Source organism: Sphaerodactylus townsendi, linkage group LG03 (assembly GCF_021028975.2).
Source record: "Sphaerodactylus townsendi isolate TG3544 linkage group LG03, MPM_Stown_v2.3, whole genome shotgun sequence".
Lineage (NCBI taxonomy): Eukaryota > Metazoa > Chordata > Lepidosauria > Squamata > Sphaerodactylidae > Sphaerodactylus > Sphaerodactylus townsendi.
The window spans coordinates 5737040-5751651 of record NC_059427.1 but is presented as its reverse complement, the minus strand read 5'-3'; the positions used below and the strand labels follow the sequence as shown (position 1 = coordinate 5751651).

The 14612-nt window shown below is 42.8% G+C and overlaps 3 protein-coding genes across 20 annotated transcripts in view; 2 read left to right on the top strand and 1 right to left on the bottom strand.

The window, feature by feature from the left end:
• The window catches only part of LOC125428543 (zinc finger protein 883-like), a 454328-nt gene that overhangs the window by 305814 nt on the left and 133902 nt on the right, over positions 1–14612 (bottom strand). The gene's annotated exons all lie outside the window — the stretch shown is intronic.
• LOC125428537 (zinc finger protein 436-like) overlaps positions 1–14612 on the top strand; it is a 774209-nt gene that overhangs the window by 648547 nt on the left and 111050 nt on the right. For all 17 annotated transcript variants that reach the window (XM_048488782.1, XM_048488785.1, XM_048488784.1 and 14 more), the window contains one exon: positions 1345–1389. In XM_048488782.1, coding sequence (XP_048344739.1) covers positions 1345–1389 — 45 coding nt within the window. The remainder of the gene's footprint in view (positions 1–1344; positions 1390–14612) is intronic.
• On the top strand, positions 2075–4868 carry LOC125428773 (gastrula zinc finger protein XlCGF17.1-like). 2 transcript variants are annotated; one of them, XM_048489405.1, is made up of 2 exons: positions 2075–2349; positions 2686–4868. In XM_048489405.1, the coding sequence occupies exons 1-2, from the start codon at positions 2179–2181 to the stop codon at positions 3721–3723; spliced, it is 1209 nt and encodes a 402-aa protein (XP_048345362.1). In that variant the 5' UTR covers positions 2075–2178; the 3' UTR covers positions 3724–4868. The 2 variants fall into 2 exon arrangements, with proteins under 2 accessions (XP_048345362.1, XP_048345363.1); XM_048489406.1 differs by lacking the exon at positions 2075–2349 and adding an exon at positions 2361–2488 and having other exon boundaries at positions 2658–4868.

Genomic DNA, 14612 nt, shown 5'->3' with positions numbered 1-14612 from the left:
TTATTTATATTTTTGTGCCTCTGTCCCCACAAGGACTCAGAGCAGCTTACAATAATGAACAACGTATAAATTTGATCAAATAAACAATAAAACAATTAAAACAATTTAAGACAGTTATAGTCTTTTTAAAAAACCAATCTAATCTAGTTAAAACAATTAAAATAGTTATAGTAGTTAAAATCCAATCTACTTCAGTTTAAATATATATTAAAATCAATTAAAAGCTCAATTTCATATCAAAGTTAAAACAAAGCAGGTGACATACGCCATTTGAAGCAATAGAAATTCAGGATTCCGGCCAGCACAAGTGCAATTAAGTTTTCAGGCCTCAACTGAAAGCCTGGCGGAACAACTCCGCCTTATAGGCCCTGTGAAATTGCACCAAATTCCGCAGGACCCTCATGTTAGGTGGTAGAGCATTCCACCAGGCAGGAACCAGGGCCAAAAAAGCCCTGGCCCAGGTTGAGGCCAATTGGACAGTAGTAGGATGGGGCACCACCAGGAGCTTTGCAGTTGCTGAGCTTAGGTTTTCTTGGGGGACGCATGTTAAAGAAGAAAGAACATATGGAGTAGGAATGCATCCAAAGGTTTGCAGGGAAACGTCCCACAATCTTTGTTTAGCTGACTTGAGTGCCATATCATAGCCTGGTTGGATTAAAAAGGAAGGGGACAGACTGCTTGAATTAAGTTTGTGTACAGCCCTCTTCTCCCAGCAACTGATATATTCATCCTTGGACAAGTGGATTCATCTGGAAATAAAAAACAAAAAATTACAATGCATCTGGAAATAAAAAACAAGAAATACAGGGCTCACACTCCCAATTGTGCCAGTGATTTGAAACACATTTCTCACAATTAAAGAAATTCTGACATTATAGTAATGGAGTAATATAATAACATAAAGTCATCAAGACTAATACTAATACCTAACCAATAACCATAATTCAGATAAGCATCATTCCATAAAAGAAGTCCACTAAAAATCTGCTGCTTGGGACATCTTTTAACGCAGAAGCAGAAAAGGATAACAACTCAAGGGAAAGCTGCCACTGTAGACTGATTTTCTCTAACACAAAAATAAGGTGCATAGTGTTTCTTACCATGGCATTTCCCCCCAGAAGAATTTTTTTCTTACAATTAGCTGAATATCCAAAGTGTGAATGTTAATTCTGGAACAGACTCTTTAAGTGAGAATAGAACCAGGAACATTCCTGATTCGTCTGGGTCGCTAATGTCTGATTTCCTTTGTCAATCCTGTTTGCTTCTTTTCGATTTGATTTTCTCCACATCCTTCTCTCAGGTGCTAATGGGATCTCCTTTTTTATTCCAGCAGGGGATAAGCAGTGGAATGAGGGAGATGAGGAAGTGCATCAGCTACTCTTAGACAAAGTCAAGAATTATGATCTGAAAGGAAGTGACTGGAATCAAGGCAGACAGATGTGGCAAAAAGAAAGTCACGTAGTCAAGAGGGATAAACCCATTCCTGGCCATGGACAGGATTCCCATGAACTAATCCACATGATGGAGGAAATGTATACATGCTTGGAGTGTGGAATGAACTTTTCAGATGAAACCCATTGTGAGATCCATGTGCATACACCCAGTGGAAAGAAGACCCATGAATGCTTACAGTCTGGAAGGAGCTGCAAAGCAGAGCTTAAAAGGCATCAAAGAACCCACACAGGCAAGAATCCACTTGAATGTTCAGAGTTTGGAAAAAGATTGAGTCACAGTAGCAGTCTCCAGATGCATCAAAGAACACACACTAGGGAGAAACCATTTGAATGCCCCAAGTGCGGAAAGAGATTCTGTCACAGTGTTAGTCTTAAAACCCATCAAAGAACGCACATGGAAGAGAAACCTTTTGAATGTTCAGAGTGTGGAAAGAGATTCAGTTACAATAGCAGTCTTCAAACGCATCAAAGAATCCACACAGGAGAGAAACCTTTTGAATGCTCTGAGTGTGGAAAGAAATTCACTCGCAGTGGCCAACTTCAAATACATCAAAGAACCCACACAGGGGAGAAACCTTTTGAATGCTCAGAGTGTGGAAAGAGATTCAGTCACAGTGGCCATTTTCAAGAGCATCAAAGAATTCACACAGGGGAGAAACCTTTTCAGTGTTCAGAGTGTGGAAAAAAATTCATTCGAAGTGACAATCTTCAACAACATCTAAGAATGCACACAGGAGAGAAACCTTTTGAATGCTCTGAGTGTGGAAAGAGATTCAGTCACAGTGGCCATCTTCAAACTCATCAAAGAACCCACACAGGGGAGAAACCTTTTGAATGCTCAGAGTGTGGAAAGCGATTCAGTCAGAGTAGCAGTCTTCAAATGCATCAAAGAACTCATACAGGGGAGAAACCTTTTAAGTGCTCTGAATGTGGGAAACGATTCAGTCACAGCAGCAGTCTTCAGATGCATCAAAGAACACACACAGGAGAGAAACCTTTTGAATGCTCGCAGTGTGGAAAGAGATTCAGTCACAGTGGTCATCTTCAAACGCATCAGAGAACCCACAAAGGGGAGAAACTTGTTCAATGCTCTGAATGTGGAAAGCAATTCAGTCACAGTAACACTCATCAAATGCATCAAAGAACTCACACAGTGGGGAAACCTTTTGGGTGCTCAGCGTGTGGAAAGCGATTCAATCACAGTAGCAGTCTTCAAATGCATCAGAGAACCCACACAGGGGAGAAACCTTTTGAATGTTCAGATTGTGGAAAGAAATTCAGTCACAGTGGCCATCTTCAGACACATCTAAGAACCCACACAGGGGAGAAACCTTTTGAGTGCTCTGACTGTGGAAAGCGATTCAGTCGCAGTAGCACTCTTCAGATGCATCAAAGAACACACACAGGGGAGAAACCTTTTGAATGCTCAGAGTGTGGAAAGCAATTCAATCACAGTAGCACTCTCCAAATGCATCAGAGAACCCACACAGGGGAGAAACCTTTTGAATGCTCAGAGTGTGGAAAGAGATTCAGTCGGAGTTGTCATCTTCAAATGCATCAAAGAACCCACACAGGAGAGAAACCCTTTCAATGCTTAGAGTGTGGGAAAAGATTTAGTTGCAATAGCCACCTTCAAAAACATCAAAGAATCCACATGAAGGAGAAATCTTTTGAATACTCAGAGTGTGCAACGAGATTCTGTGAGAGTGGCAGTCTTGTAACAGATCTAAGAACCTACACAGAGGAGAAACCTTTCGAATGCTCTGAGTGTGGAATGAGATTCTGTCGGAGTTGCCATCTGGAACAGCATATAAAAACCCATACTGGGGAGAAACCTTTTCAATGCTCAGAGTGTGGAATGAGATTCTGTCGGAGTTGCCATCTTCAACAGCACTTAAAAACCCACACAGGGGAGAAACCTTTTGAATGCTCTGAGTGTGGAAAAAAATTCAGTCGGAGTTGCCATCTTCAACAGCATCTGAAAACCCACACTGGGGAGAAACCTTTTGAATGCTCAGAGTGTGGAAAGAGATTCAGCCGGAGTTGCCATCTTCAACAGCATCTGAAAACCCACACTGGGGAGAAACCTTTTGAATGTTCAGAGTGTGGAAAGAGATTCAGTTGGAGTGGTAATCTTCAAAGACATCTAAAAATCCACATGGGGAGAAACCTATTGACTGTTCAGAGTGTGGAAAGAGATTCAGTCAGAGAAGAAGTCTTGCACAGCATCTTAGAAAACACACCTAGGACAAACCTTTGGAATGCTTAGAGTGTGGAAGGAGATTCAGTGATATGCACTGTTCTGAATAGCAGTTAAAAACCAAAACAAATGAGAAATCTTTTGAATGTAGTATAAGGCCCCTAGCATCTCCTCAGTTGAGACACCCCAGTTTGATCCTCAGTCTTCTTTTAGTTCTTTTGAAGGGCACCCCCTTGAAAACTGAAAGTGCAATGCAGGAATCTTTGGGGTACATACTAGAGTGCACTTCTGCTTGTCAAGTCCAAGGCACTTTCATCAGGAGGCTGGACATTACAAGGATTTTTTACATACCTTCTTTGGGTCTGATGGCATGTGGTCAACCGCATATCTAATTCATTCATCACAGCAAAATGAAATCATTTCCAGTTAATGGGTAATACCTGAATCATCAAAGCAGCTCAACATCCGGTTAAGTCACCACACCTGATGCTTTGAAAACTTCCTCACCTTGAAATGTCAGGTGTCATTTTTTACTCTTCCCACTTAATTTTGAGGGCAATTAAATCAAATTGTCCAGTCAATGTCAAAGTTTATTTTTTGAACCAATCATAATCATGGGAAAGTTCAGTTCCATGCAAAACTATGGAACTTTCCCCATAAAAGGGATGGGAGGAATAAGGTCCATGAAAAGGGTGTGCCAGGTTCCCCCCTCACTTGTATACTCCTGCAACCACTTTTCAGGATCCTTTCTAGCTCTCTTGTGGGACTTCCACTACTTGTGGGATTTTTCAATTCTCAGCTTCTCATTCACCTTAGATTGGGTAAGTATTGGCCTCTCTCATAGAATCATAGAGTTGGAAGAGACCCCAAGGGAGATCAAGTCCAACTCCCTGCCACTCCTGTCAGATGGCCATCCAGCCTCTTTTTACAAACCTCCAAAGAAGGAGACTCCACCTTCCAAGGTAGTGCATTCCACTATTGAACAGCCCATAGTGTCAAAAAGTTTTTTCTGATGTTTAGCTGGAATCTCATTTCCTTCACCTTGAACCCATTACTCCTGGTCCAAGTTTGTGGACCCCTCAGAAAAACAGCTTGCTCCCTCATCAACTTGACATCCCTTCAAATATCTAAACGTGGGTATCAAGTCACCTCTTAACCTTCTCTTCACCAAACTAAACATACTCAGCTCCAAACATACCCAGCTCCCTAAGTCTCATCGTAGGGCACAGATTCCAGACCTTTCACCATTTTGGTTTCCCTCCTCTGGACACGTTCCAGCTTGTCAATATCCTTCTTGAATTGGGGTGCCCAGAACTGGACACAGTATTCTAAGCGAGGTCTAACCAATATAGAATAGAGAGGTACATCCCTCGATCTAGACACTATACTCCTATTGATGCAGCCCAGAATCACATTGGTTTTCTTGGCCACTGCATCATGTTCAGTTTGTGGTCTACTAAGACTCCCAGATCTGTTTCACATGTAGTGTTGTCAAGGCCAGGTGTCATCTATCCTATATCTGTGCATTTCATTTTTTCTGCCTAAGTGTAGTATCTTACATTTCTTTCTGTTGAAATTCATTTTGTTAGTTTTGGCCCAGCTCTCTAATCAATCTGTCATTTTGAATTCTGATTCTGTCCTCGGGGGTATTAGCTACCCCTCCTAATTTTGTTTCATCTTCAAATTTGATTAGTATGCCCTTTATTCCATCATCAAAGTCATTGATAAAAATATCAAATAGCACTGGGGCCATGATAGAACCTGTAGCACCCCACTAGTCACTTCTCTCCAGGATGAAGATAAGCCATTGATGAGCACTCTGAGTTCAGTTAGTCAGCCAATTACAAATCCATCTAATAGTAGCACTGTTTGTTCCACATTTCACTAGCTTATTTGCAAGAATATTATGAAACACCTTGTCAAAAGCTTTACTAAAATCAAGGTATGGTCCACAGTATTCCCTTCGTCTACCAAGTTTGTCACTCTCAGAGAAAGAGATAAAGAGTAGTCTGTCAAAGAAACCCATGCTGACTTTTTGTGATCACAGTATTCCCTTCTAAATTCCGGCAGACTGTCTGTTTAATAATCTGCTCCTCTGTATCCTTTCCTCTCCCCTTGATCCTTCCCTCTTTATCCCTTTCTCTCTTCTTACTCCCATTCTCAGTTTTATGTGCATGTGCTTGGACTTAAAGAATTAGCTCTCACGTCCCTGGTGTAGGATCTTTATAATTTTATTCCTTTGTATTCTAGCTTGTATCCATTAAAATTACAATTTTAATCATTTTCTCTTTCTTTATAATTTGGTTTCGGAGTATTCTTTGTCATGCCACCTGTCTAAGGAAATCCCTTTACCATATTTTCATCATTGGGTAATAACCATTCTAGGTGTAACAAATAAATTAATGGGTGGTTTTTGTTTGCAATGGGTGTTTTTATTGATAAATAGTTAGCCCAGTTAGATAATAGGATTTATTGATTCCTGAGTTATTTTAGCAATCCCTGCAAATATTGGTCTCCAAGATTTTGGCGTAACGGGACATGACCACTATTTATGAATAAAGGTCCCCAGTATACCATAGTGTCTCAAGTATTTTTATTTATTTTTATTTCATTGACTATCCCAAATAGAATAAAATACCACCTTTGAGACATCTGTAATACATGCGCTTGTAAACCTCTTGAGATTGATTTGAAAGGAAAATGATGAAATATTTGCTTAAAACCTGTATCATTAAATTTAGCATCTGTGTATCTGATTCTCAACTGTGCCCTTTGGCTGCAGATACTTAAATCCAGAGATGATGATGAAGAGTTTGGATTTATACCCCCCTTTCTCTCCTGTAAGGAGACTCAAAGGGGCTTACAATCTCCTTGCCCGTCCCCCCTCTGGTTCTGGGGAAGCGGCAAAGAAAAACAAGGCACTCGATGGATTTGTGGGGGGTAGCCTCTGGCACCTTTGGGCACATTAATAAGCCACACTGATTCATTGTCTTGTTTTATCTCCTCCCCTTCACATTCCTCTGCAAATTGAATTTAAATGTTAAAATCAATAAAGACTGTTCATTTTTGGAAGCCCTGCATTTAGATCCTCTGTGGTTATCTGAAATGGGTTTCATGGGGGATGCACTACTTGTTGTCCTTCCATCTGGTAGGGGATACATGGATTCTCTGTAATGTCTGACTGCAAGCTACTGCTTTCACATACCCGTGAATGAGTTGTAACACGTCCTGACAGCTGTGCTACCTCATCTCCTTGGTTTGGCTGCCTGACGTGGCAGGGTGGATGGGGTGGGATGGGGTGGTGCAAGGTACATCCAGAAGTGGCAAATGTGCACGGTGTACACAGAAATTTGAAAAACCAGGGAATGGTTCTTCTACACACTATGGTGAATTTGGTTAGAATCAGAAACACTGTGAGGCAGAAAATGAAGACTAGCAGGCGTCCAACTTTGGGGTTGCACAAAACCTAACTGAGGGGTGTTGGAACAGCACTGTACGTGTCATCAATCCCTCTGTAAATCTGTGTGTTCTGTGTCCCCAGAGAGCTTTGGCAGCCCGCAAATCACATGGAGTCATGGAAAAGGGTTTGGTGCAATACACAGCAAGGTTTAATTTAAAACATAAAGTTTATTTTCAATTCAAATACAAAACAACCAAAGACATCCGCAACAGGTATACTGACATACCCAACTCTCACCAACTACCCCCTCCCCCCAAAAAACTGAACCTATGTTGCATCACTTGACGAACTTCCCTCCCGATTGTCCTTGCTCCCCTTGGACCAATGGAAGAGATGCCATCACCACCCACATCCGGCAGGACAGTCTTCTGGTGAGGTGCTCCAGCCACGAGAGTCTTTGATGGAAGGTGTTCACTGCGTGGAAAGGAAGGGAGAGGTTGTTAATGGACAGTTCAACCATTGGTCAAACAGCCTCCGCAAAATCCTTGATAGTTATGGATCTCTGCGGCTGTACTGTGAACTGAATTGAAAATCCAGATAATGTATACATTTAGGAATAATAGATTTGGAAGAAGGTTTAAATAAGCAGCTATGGACTAAAACTAAATTTTAAAAAGGTGGAGGAATGAAAGCTACCGTATATACTCGTGTATAAGCCGACTTTTTCAGCACAGTTTTTGTGCCGAAAAAGCCCTCCTCGGCTTATACGCGAGCCACCCACCCAGCACCGCCACCCACTGCCTGCCCCCACTGCCCATCATTCCCCTCACTCACCCATTTGTCTTTTTCTTTCCCCTGCCGGCTCTGAAGGCTTAAGCAATCTTTGGAGCATTGCCCTTTTAAGAGAATGATAGAGACACCCTGCCCAAGCAGCAGCTTCCCTGGAGCCAAGCCGTCAGAGCCGGCTGGGGAAAGGAAAAGGTGAGTGACTTAGGGGAAGGACTGGCGGCGGTGGGCAGGAGCTGGGTGGCTCTGGCTCTTCCCTGCCCCCGCCTGCTCTGCAAAAAGCAGTCGTCTGCAAAAAGTAGGTGAATGCTCTGTCTGGCGTTTCCTTGCTTGCAAGCAAGGAAACGCCAGAGCAGCCAAGGGCTGGGGCTGCTATGGGGATTCGGGAGATGGCAGGGGGAGCGATCCGGTGGGGAGCAAGCACCCTGGCTCTTCCCTGCCTTTGCCTGCTCTGGTGTTTCCTTGCTTACAAGCAAGGAAATGCCAAACAGAGCAGTCGTCTGCTTTTTGGGTTTCCTTGCTTGCAAGCAAGGAAACTCCAAAAGTAGGTGAATGCTCTGTCTGGCGTTTCCTTGCTTGCAAGCAAGGAAACGCCAGAGCAGCCAAGGGGATCCAAGGCTGCTGTGGGGATCCAGGAGGTGGGTGTGGGTGGGAGCGATCCGGTAAGGAGCGGGCGCCCGGCTCTTCCCTGCCCCCACCTGCTTTGGAGTTACCACCCTAGGCTTATACACGAGTCAATAAATTTTCCGTTTTCGGTTTATACACGGGTCGGCTTATACACGAGTATATACTGTATGTCATTAGAGATGGAATATTTGGAATTTGGGAATGAATACGACTGAGCCCTCCAATATCACATTAAGGTCTCCCACACAGTGCTGCCAGTGCTCTTAGTCAACATGCTGCCAGTGCTCTTATGCTGCCAGTGCTCTTAGTCAACATGTACATAATCCATCCATAACTGACTGGACTGCATTAATGAGAGTCATTAAGTACTTGAACACTTCAATAAATGATGGTCTGTGTATAGTACCAGACAAAAACAGTAATCGACTAACTGCTATTGTTGATAGTTCATTTGCAGATAGTGAAGACCGAAAGTCTTGCACTGGGTTCATATTAAAGTACGCAAATTAATGTGTGTTTATCAACAAGTGAAGCAGAGATAGCCGCTATGTCCGAAACAGCAAATGAATTGTTGAGGTCACAGTCTTTATTAACTGAACTGGGTGAGTCAGTACAAGTTCCTGTAAATGAGTTTACAGATTCTCAAACAGCCATCCAGCTGGTAGAAACTGAGAATGTGAAAGGTAGAAGTAAATATATTGGAATCAAGTATGACAACATAAAACAACTTGTACAAAGTGGAAATATAAAACTGTCGTATGTACCTACTGAAAGCAATGTCGCTGATATGCTGACTAAACCTTTAGTGAAATAACAGTTCATGCATTTGCTGCAAATGTTAAATGTCAATTGTTAAATGCAATGTTGGATGTATATATTTGTAAATAGTGAATATTGTTATAGATTTTGAGAAGGGGTGTCAGAGCACTATTGTAACAGGTGTCTGATCATCAAAATCTGACAGCTGACAGGTATCACCTGACACAGCCTCAATCTGGGTTTAATTGGTAAAGTACTGTGTTTGGCCAGTAAACCAGATATAAGGCTGCAGTGTACTGAGGTCTGAGAGACACTTGTCTTCACATTGCCTGGTGGAGCACTTTGTCTGTGTGAGCTATGCTTGTGAACAAATAAAATTAAGACCGCTTCTGTGAAGCTGAGCTGCTGTGTGCGTCTGACTTCCTACTGTGTTCCAGTATATTGTGCTACTCTGCTACAGGGGCTTTACCCCATACCTCCACACTCCAGCTCTTTTACCATTTTTGTTGCCATCCTCTGGACCCGTTCCAGCTTGTCAATATCCTTCTTGAACTGCGATGCCCAGGACTGTACCCTTGTCAAAAGCTTTACTAAAATCAAGGTATGCTACATCCACAGCATTCCCTTCATCTACCAAGCTTGTCACTCTATCAAAAAAAGAGATAAGATTGGTCTGGCATGACCTTTTTCAGAAACCCATGCTGACTTTTTGTGATCACAGTATTCCCTTTTAAGTGCTGGCAGATCATCTGTTTAATGATCTGCTCCAGAATCTTCACTGGTACTGATGTCAGGCTGACTGGACAGTAATTATTAGGGTGCTCCTTTCCCCCCTTTTTGAAGATGGAGATAACATTAGCCCTCCTCCACTCCATGGGGGCTTCTTCTGTTCTCCAGGAGTTCTCAGATTATAGCAAGTGGTTCTGAGATCACTTCTCCCAGTTCTTTTAATATCCTGGGATGTAGTTCATCAGGCCCTGGAGATTTGAATTCCTGCACTACCCTTTTACTTATTTTGTGCTGAATTTCTCCTACTGTATCTTCTGTTTCATTTTCTCCTGGATGAACACCTTTTCCTTTTTGGGAAAAAAACTGAGGCAAAGAAGATTTGAGTAGTTCTGGCTTTTTCTCCATCCCCTGTATTATCTTATAATGATTTATGATGCACTGACTGTAAATCTCTCCCCATGGAGCTCCTTTCCACTGCTACTTACCTTGGTAGTCTGAATAAAACCTTGTTTATTGATTTTCTTCTCACCTCCTGGCATCCTTTCCTGTCATCCCCCACCAGGAGCTGGTAGCCAGCCCCTGTTGATTCTGGCACAAAACCGTCATTCAGCAACCCCAGGGCTACACAGATTTCAGGCAAAACAGCTAGTTTGCCATTGTGTTCTTCTGCATAGCAAGCCTAGACTTCCTTGGTGGTTTCCAATCCAAATACTAAACTGTGTCTCCCCCTACTTAGCTTCCATTCTCTGATGAGAATGAGTTGCTCCAGGCACGCCAGCAAGAATGGGGAGTAGGCTTCAGCACTCATGCTATCTGGGTTAGCTGCCTAGAGTGTGGCTGGTGTGGAAGAGAGTTTGGGTGGGGCAGAAAGAAAATGAAAGTCCTGCAGCAGGGGAGCACAAAGAGATTGCTGCAGTGATAACAGAAAGAGAGAGAACAGTAAGCGAAGGGATGGTAGCATAGAGAGTGAGTGACTATCAAGCCCTGGATCTGAGACCAGATAAACTCTGAAACTGGCTGGTTCAAAATGCTTTATTGGAAGAATCAGTAGCCAGGAGATGAAAAGGCAATTCTAAATTGCCTTTCCCAAACCCCCAACATCGCAACCCCAATGCTCATCCCCCCTCCCATCTTTTCTCACGCTACACAACTACAAAGGAAAGCTATGTAATGGTGAGACAGAACTCCCAAGGCCAAAGGAAAAGATAAGTGGCCATCTGGTCTGGGCACCCCTACTTGTTTCAGCTAAGCAGAAAAGAAAGTAACTTTCCATCCAGACTCCTCGCTCCCCCTCCCAGTTGCAAACAGGCTCCCCCGATGCCAGGCTCCAGTCTGACAGTGACAGAGAAGGACAGAATGGGAGAGTATCTTTTCCCAGCAACTTCCTTGTGGGTCCCACTTTAAGAACTATTATTTGAAGAAGCTTAGGTGTAGAATTGCAAAGTGACTTCCAAGAGAAATCATCCACAATATATAATAAACAGATCAACCCTGCCATGAGAAGCACTTTAGTAACCTCTAGAACAGGGGTCCTCAAACTATGGCCCTCCAGATGTTCATAGACTACAATTCCCATGAGCCCTACCTCTTGGCCATGCTGGCAGGGGCTGATGGGAATTGTAGTTCATGAACATCTGGAGGGCCATAGTTTGAAGACCCCTGCTCTAGAATTACAAAATAACTCTTGCACATATCCACCAACTTATCCTTGTCCTTCTGTTACAGGCTGTCATGATCAGCCTCTCTTTGATCCTGCCATGTTTTAACTCCAGACCCGGGGGAAGGAGGAGGAAAAAAAGAAACACAAAAGAAATTGTCTCCAGCCTAGGGAGGGGTTGGGGGCACTCTGGAACATAATCTGCAGTTCTGCATTTACCCAGTCTGGCTGTATGGAAGCTGCTTTCTCTCTGCCACAAGAGATGGCACAGGAGGTATCACTGATTTCATCATTTCACTGTCTGGAAACAAGTGCAGCCTGTTTGTCTGTTTAGTTTTTAAGTACAGGACACAGCAAATGGCACCAGTTTACACGTGCACATTTTCAGGGAGCTCAATGGAAGTCCCACATTCCCCCTCTCACACAGATGTGTTAGTGAGTAGATCAATTGCACAGCGGAGTGCTAGTTACCAAGAGTAGGAGAAGCAGCCTTAGCTGCAACACCAGGAAAAACACCACAAGAAGCAGTTACTCTTCAGTGAAGTGTAGTTTATATACAGTGCAGCTAATCACAAGAAGATATATACAAGGTCATGGAATAGACTGACAGCATGCTCCGCCAACGCAGCATGCTCAGAAGAGAGAGAACAATTGCAGCTGTTCACACATATATACAGAAGCTGACCAATCAGCTTAAAGGTTGCACACAAATTAGTAGCAGCTGGCCAGAACCGGTTTGAACCAGCTCACTGCATCAAGTAGCTGCCAGTGAACTGTCAGTTAGATCAAACTGATCTAGCAAGACACACAATATGCTTACAGAGGCACTTTGATACTCTGACACCCCTTCCATAGTGTGGGTAATACAGTTAAACAAAAAATAGTAAACAGTTCACATACCATGACAGTTTACAAATACATAAATCAAGTGACAGTTACAATTCCAAGTTTAGGTAATGCAAAATCAAACTTATGAAGTGGTACAGGCTTAGTAAGTATATAAGCAAGGTTGTGTTCAGATGACACATACTCCAGCACAATGTCACCGGCTTGCACGCACTGGCGAACATTCTGAAACTTCACAGCAATATACTTAGTCCTGCTTTTCAAGTTCTCCATCTGAGCTAAATGGATGCAGGTTTGTGAATCTTAAGACCTTAAGGGGTTTGACATAGATTGCATCCAGCTCAGTTAAAAACTGTTCCATCTACAATAACTCAGAGCAAGTCTCAGACACAGCTGTGAATTCAGCTTCGGAGGTAGAAAGAGAGATAGTACTCTGCTTCCTAGACTTCCAGGTGATGAGGGTAGAAGCATATTGGATAATAATACCAGAGCAGGACATGCTGTCTGCCCCTTCGGCGAAGGAACTGCCTAAAGCTGCTGACAGAACAGTGCTAGCATCAGGTTGGACTAACAAGCCTTTATGTAATGAACCCTTCAGATACCTCAAGACACGCTTTAATGCTTGCCATTCTCTCAGAGTAGGTTTGGCAACGCTTCTGCTGAGAATACCAACTGCATAAGCAATATCTGGTCGAGTAGTATTACCGATAAACAACAAACTACCAAGTAGAGATTTGTACACATCAGGTCTGTTGAATAAAATAGTACAAGAAGACTTTTCAAAGTTGGTAGCCATGGGTGTAAGAACACTCTTAGCATCTTGCAAACCACTGGCTTTGAAGAGCTCAGTAATCTTCTTGGTGTGTTTAAGTAACACCAGCAGGTGTTTGCTCAATTTCAATACCAAGATAGTTTCTCAAATAACCCAGATCTTTCACTGATTCTCTCGATTCGATTTGATTTTGAATACCTTTAATGGCATATAAGATCTTTCACTGTAAATTGCTTGTTGAGCTCTTGAAAGACAGATTGAATATGTTGGTCAGATTTAGCTGCAATGCACATGTCATCAACATACACCAGAACCATGATTTGATCATCATTCTCCCCTTTAGTGTAGACACAAGCATCAGCAATGCACATTTTGAAACCCAGTTTCAACAAATAATCATTCAGACACTGGTTCCAATTTCTGGAAGACTGCACAAGCCCATACAATGATTTTTTTTAACCTATAGACCTGAGTATCTCTGTCAAGTGGAAACCCAGGTGCTGGCTTCAAATAAACAAGCTCCTGTAATGGTGCGTTAAGGTAGGCAGTCACAAAGTCTAGGTGTTTAACTTTAAATCCCTTCTGTACGGCCAATGTCAAGTACAGCCTAAAAGACTCACTTTTAGCAGTAGGGGGAAAGGTTTGGTCATGGTTTTGCAACAATTTCTGTACAGCCTTGTGCAACTAAACATGCTTTATAAACAGATTTGCCATTGGGCATGGTCCTTTTGCGATAAACCCAACGTGACCCAATAACCTTTTGATTGGGAGGTAAATCAACAACCTCAAACACATCTTGTTTAACAAAAAAATCATAATCGGCTTTCATAGCCTTGTCCCACAAAAGTTGTTCTTGTGGAGGTCTATTTAGCACCTCTTTGTACGACTGTGGTTCCACCCAAGTTTGGCACACTCTTACACTCTGTGGATACCCATAGCGGTTGGGAGAAACACCCTTGTTTACTCTCTGAGACCTCCTAGGAGAGTCTATTTTACTGCTTCTGTCTGTTTCTAGCTCAGAATCAGAAGCTGACTCATCCACTCTCTCATGCTTAATTTGGCTAGGCTGCAGCTGTGGACTCGGGAAAGGAGGCTGGTTGCTACTGGCAACAGCACTTTGTTCAGACGAGGGGGAGAGAAAAACCTCTGAATTGGCATGGATTCTTTCCCAGCCTGAGTGCTTCTCAAAGTTCGCACTCCGAGAAATGACCACCTTCCCAAAAGACAAAGAAAAACGATAGGATTTCCCCCCTTCATAACCAACAAAGAGTAACCTTTGAGATTTGGGCTGATTTTTACGTCTCTGCTGTGGTGGAATTAGAACATCAGCATAATTGCCAAAAACTCTTAAATGCTTCAGAGATGGTGGTTTCCCAAAAAGC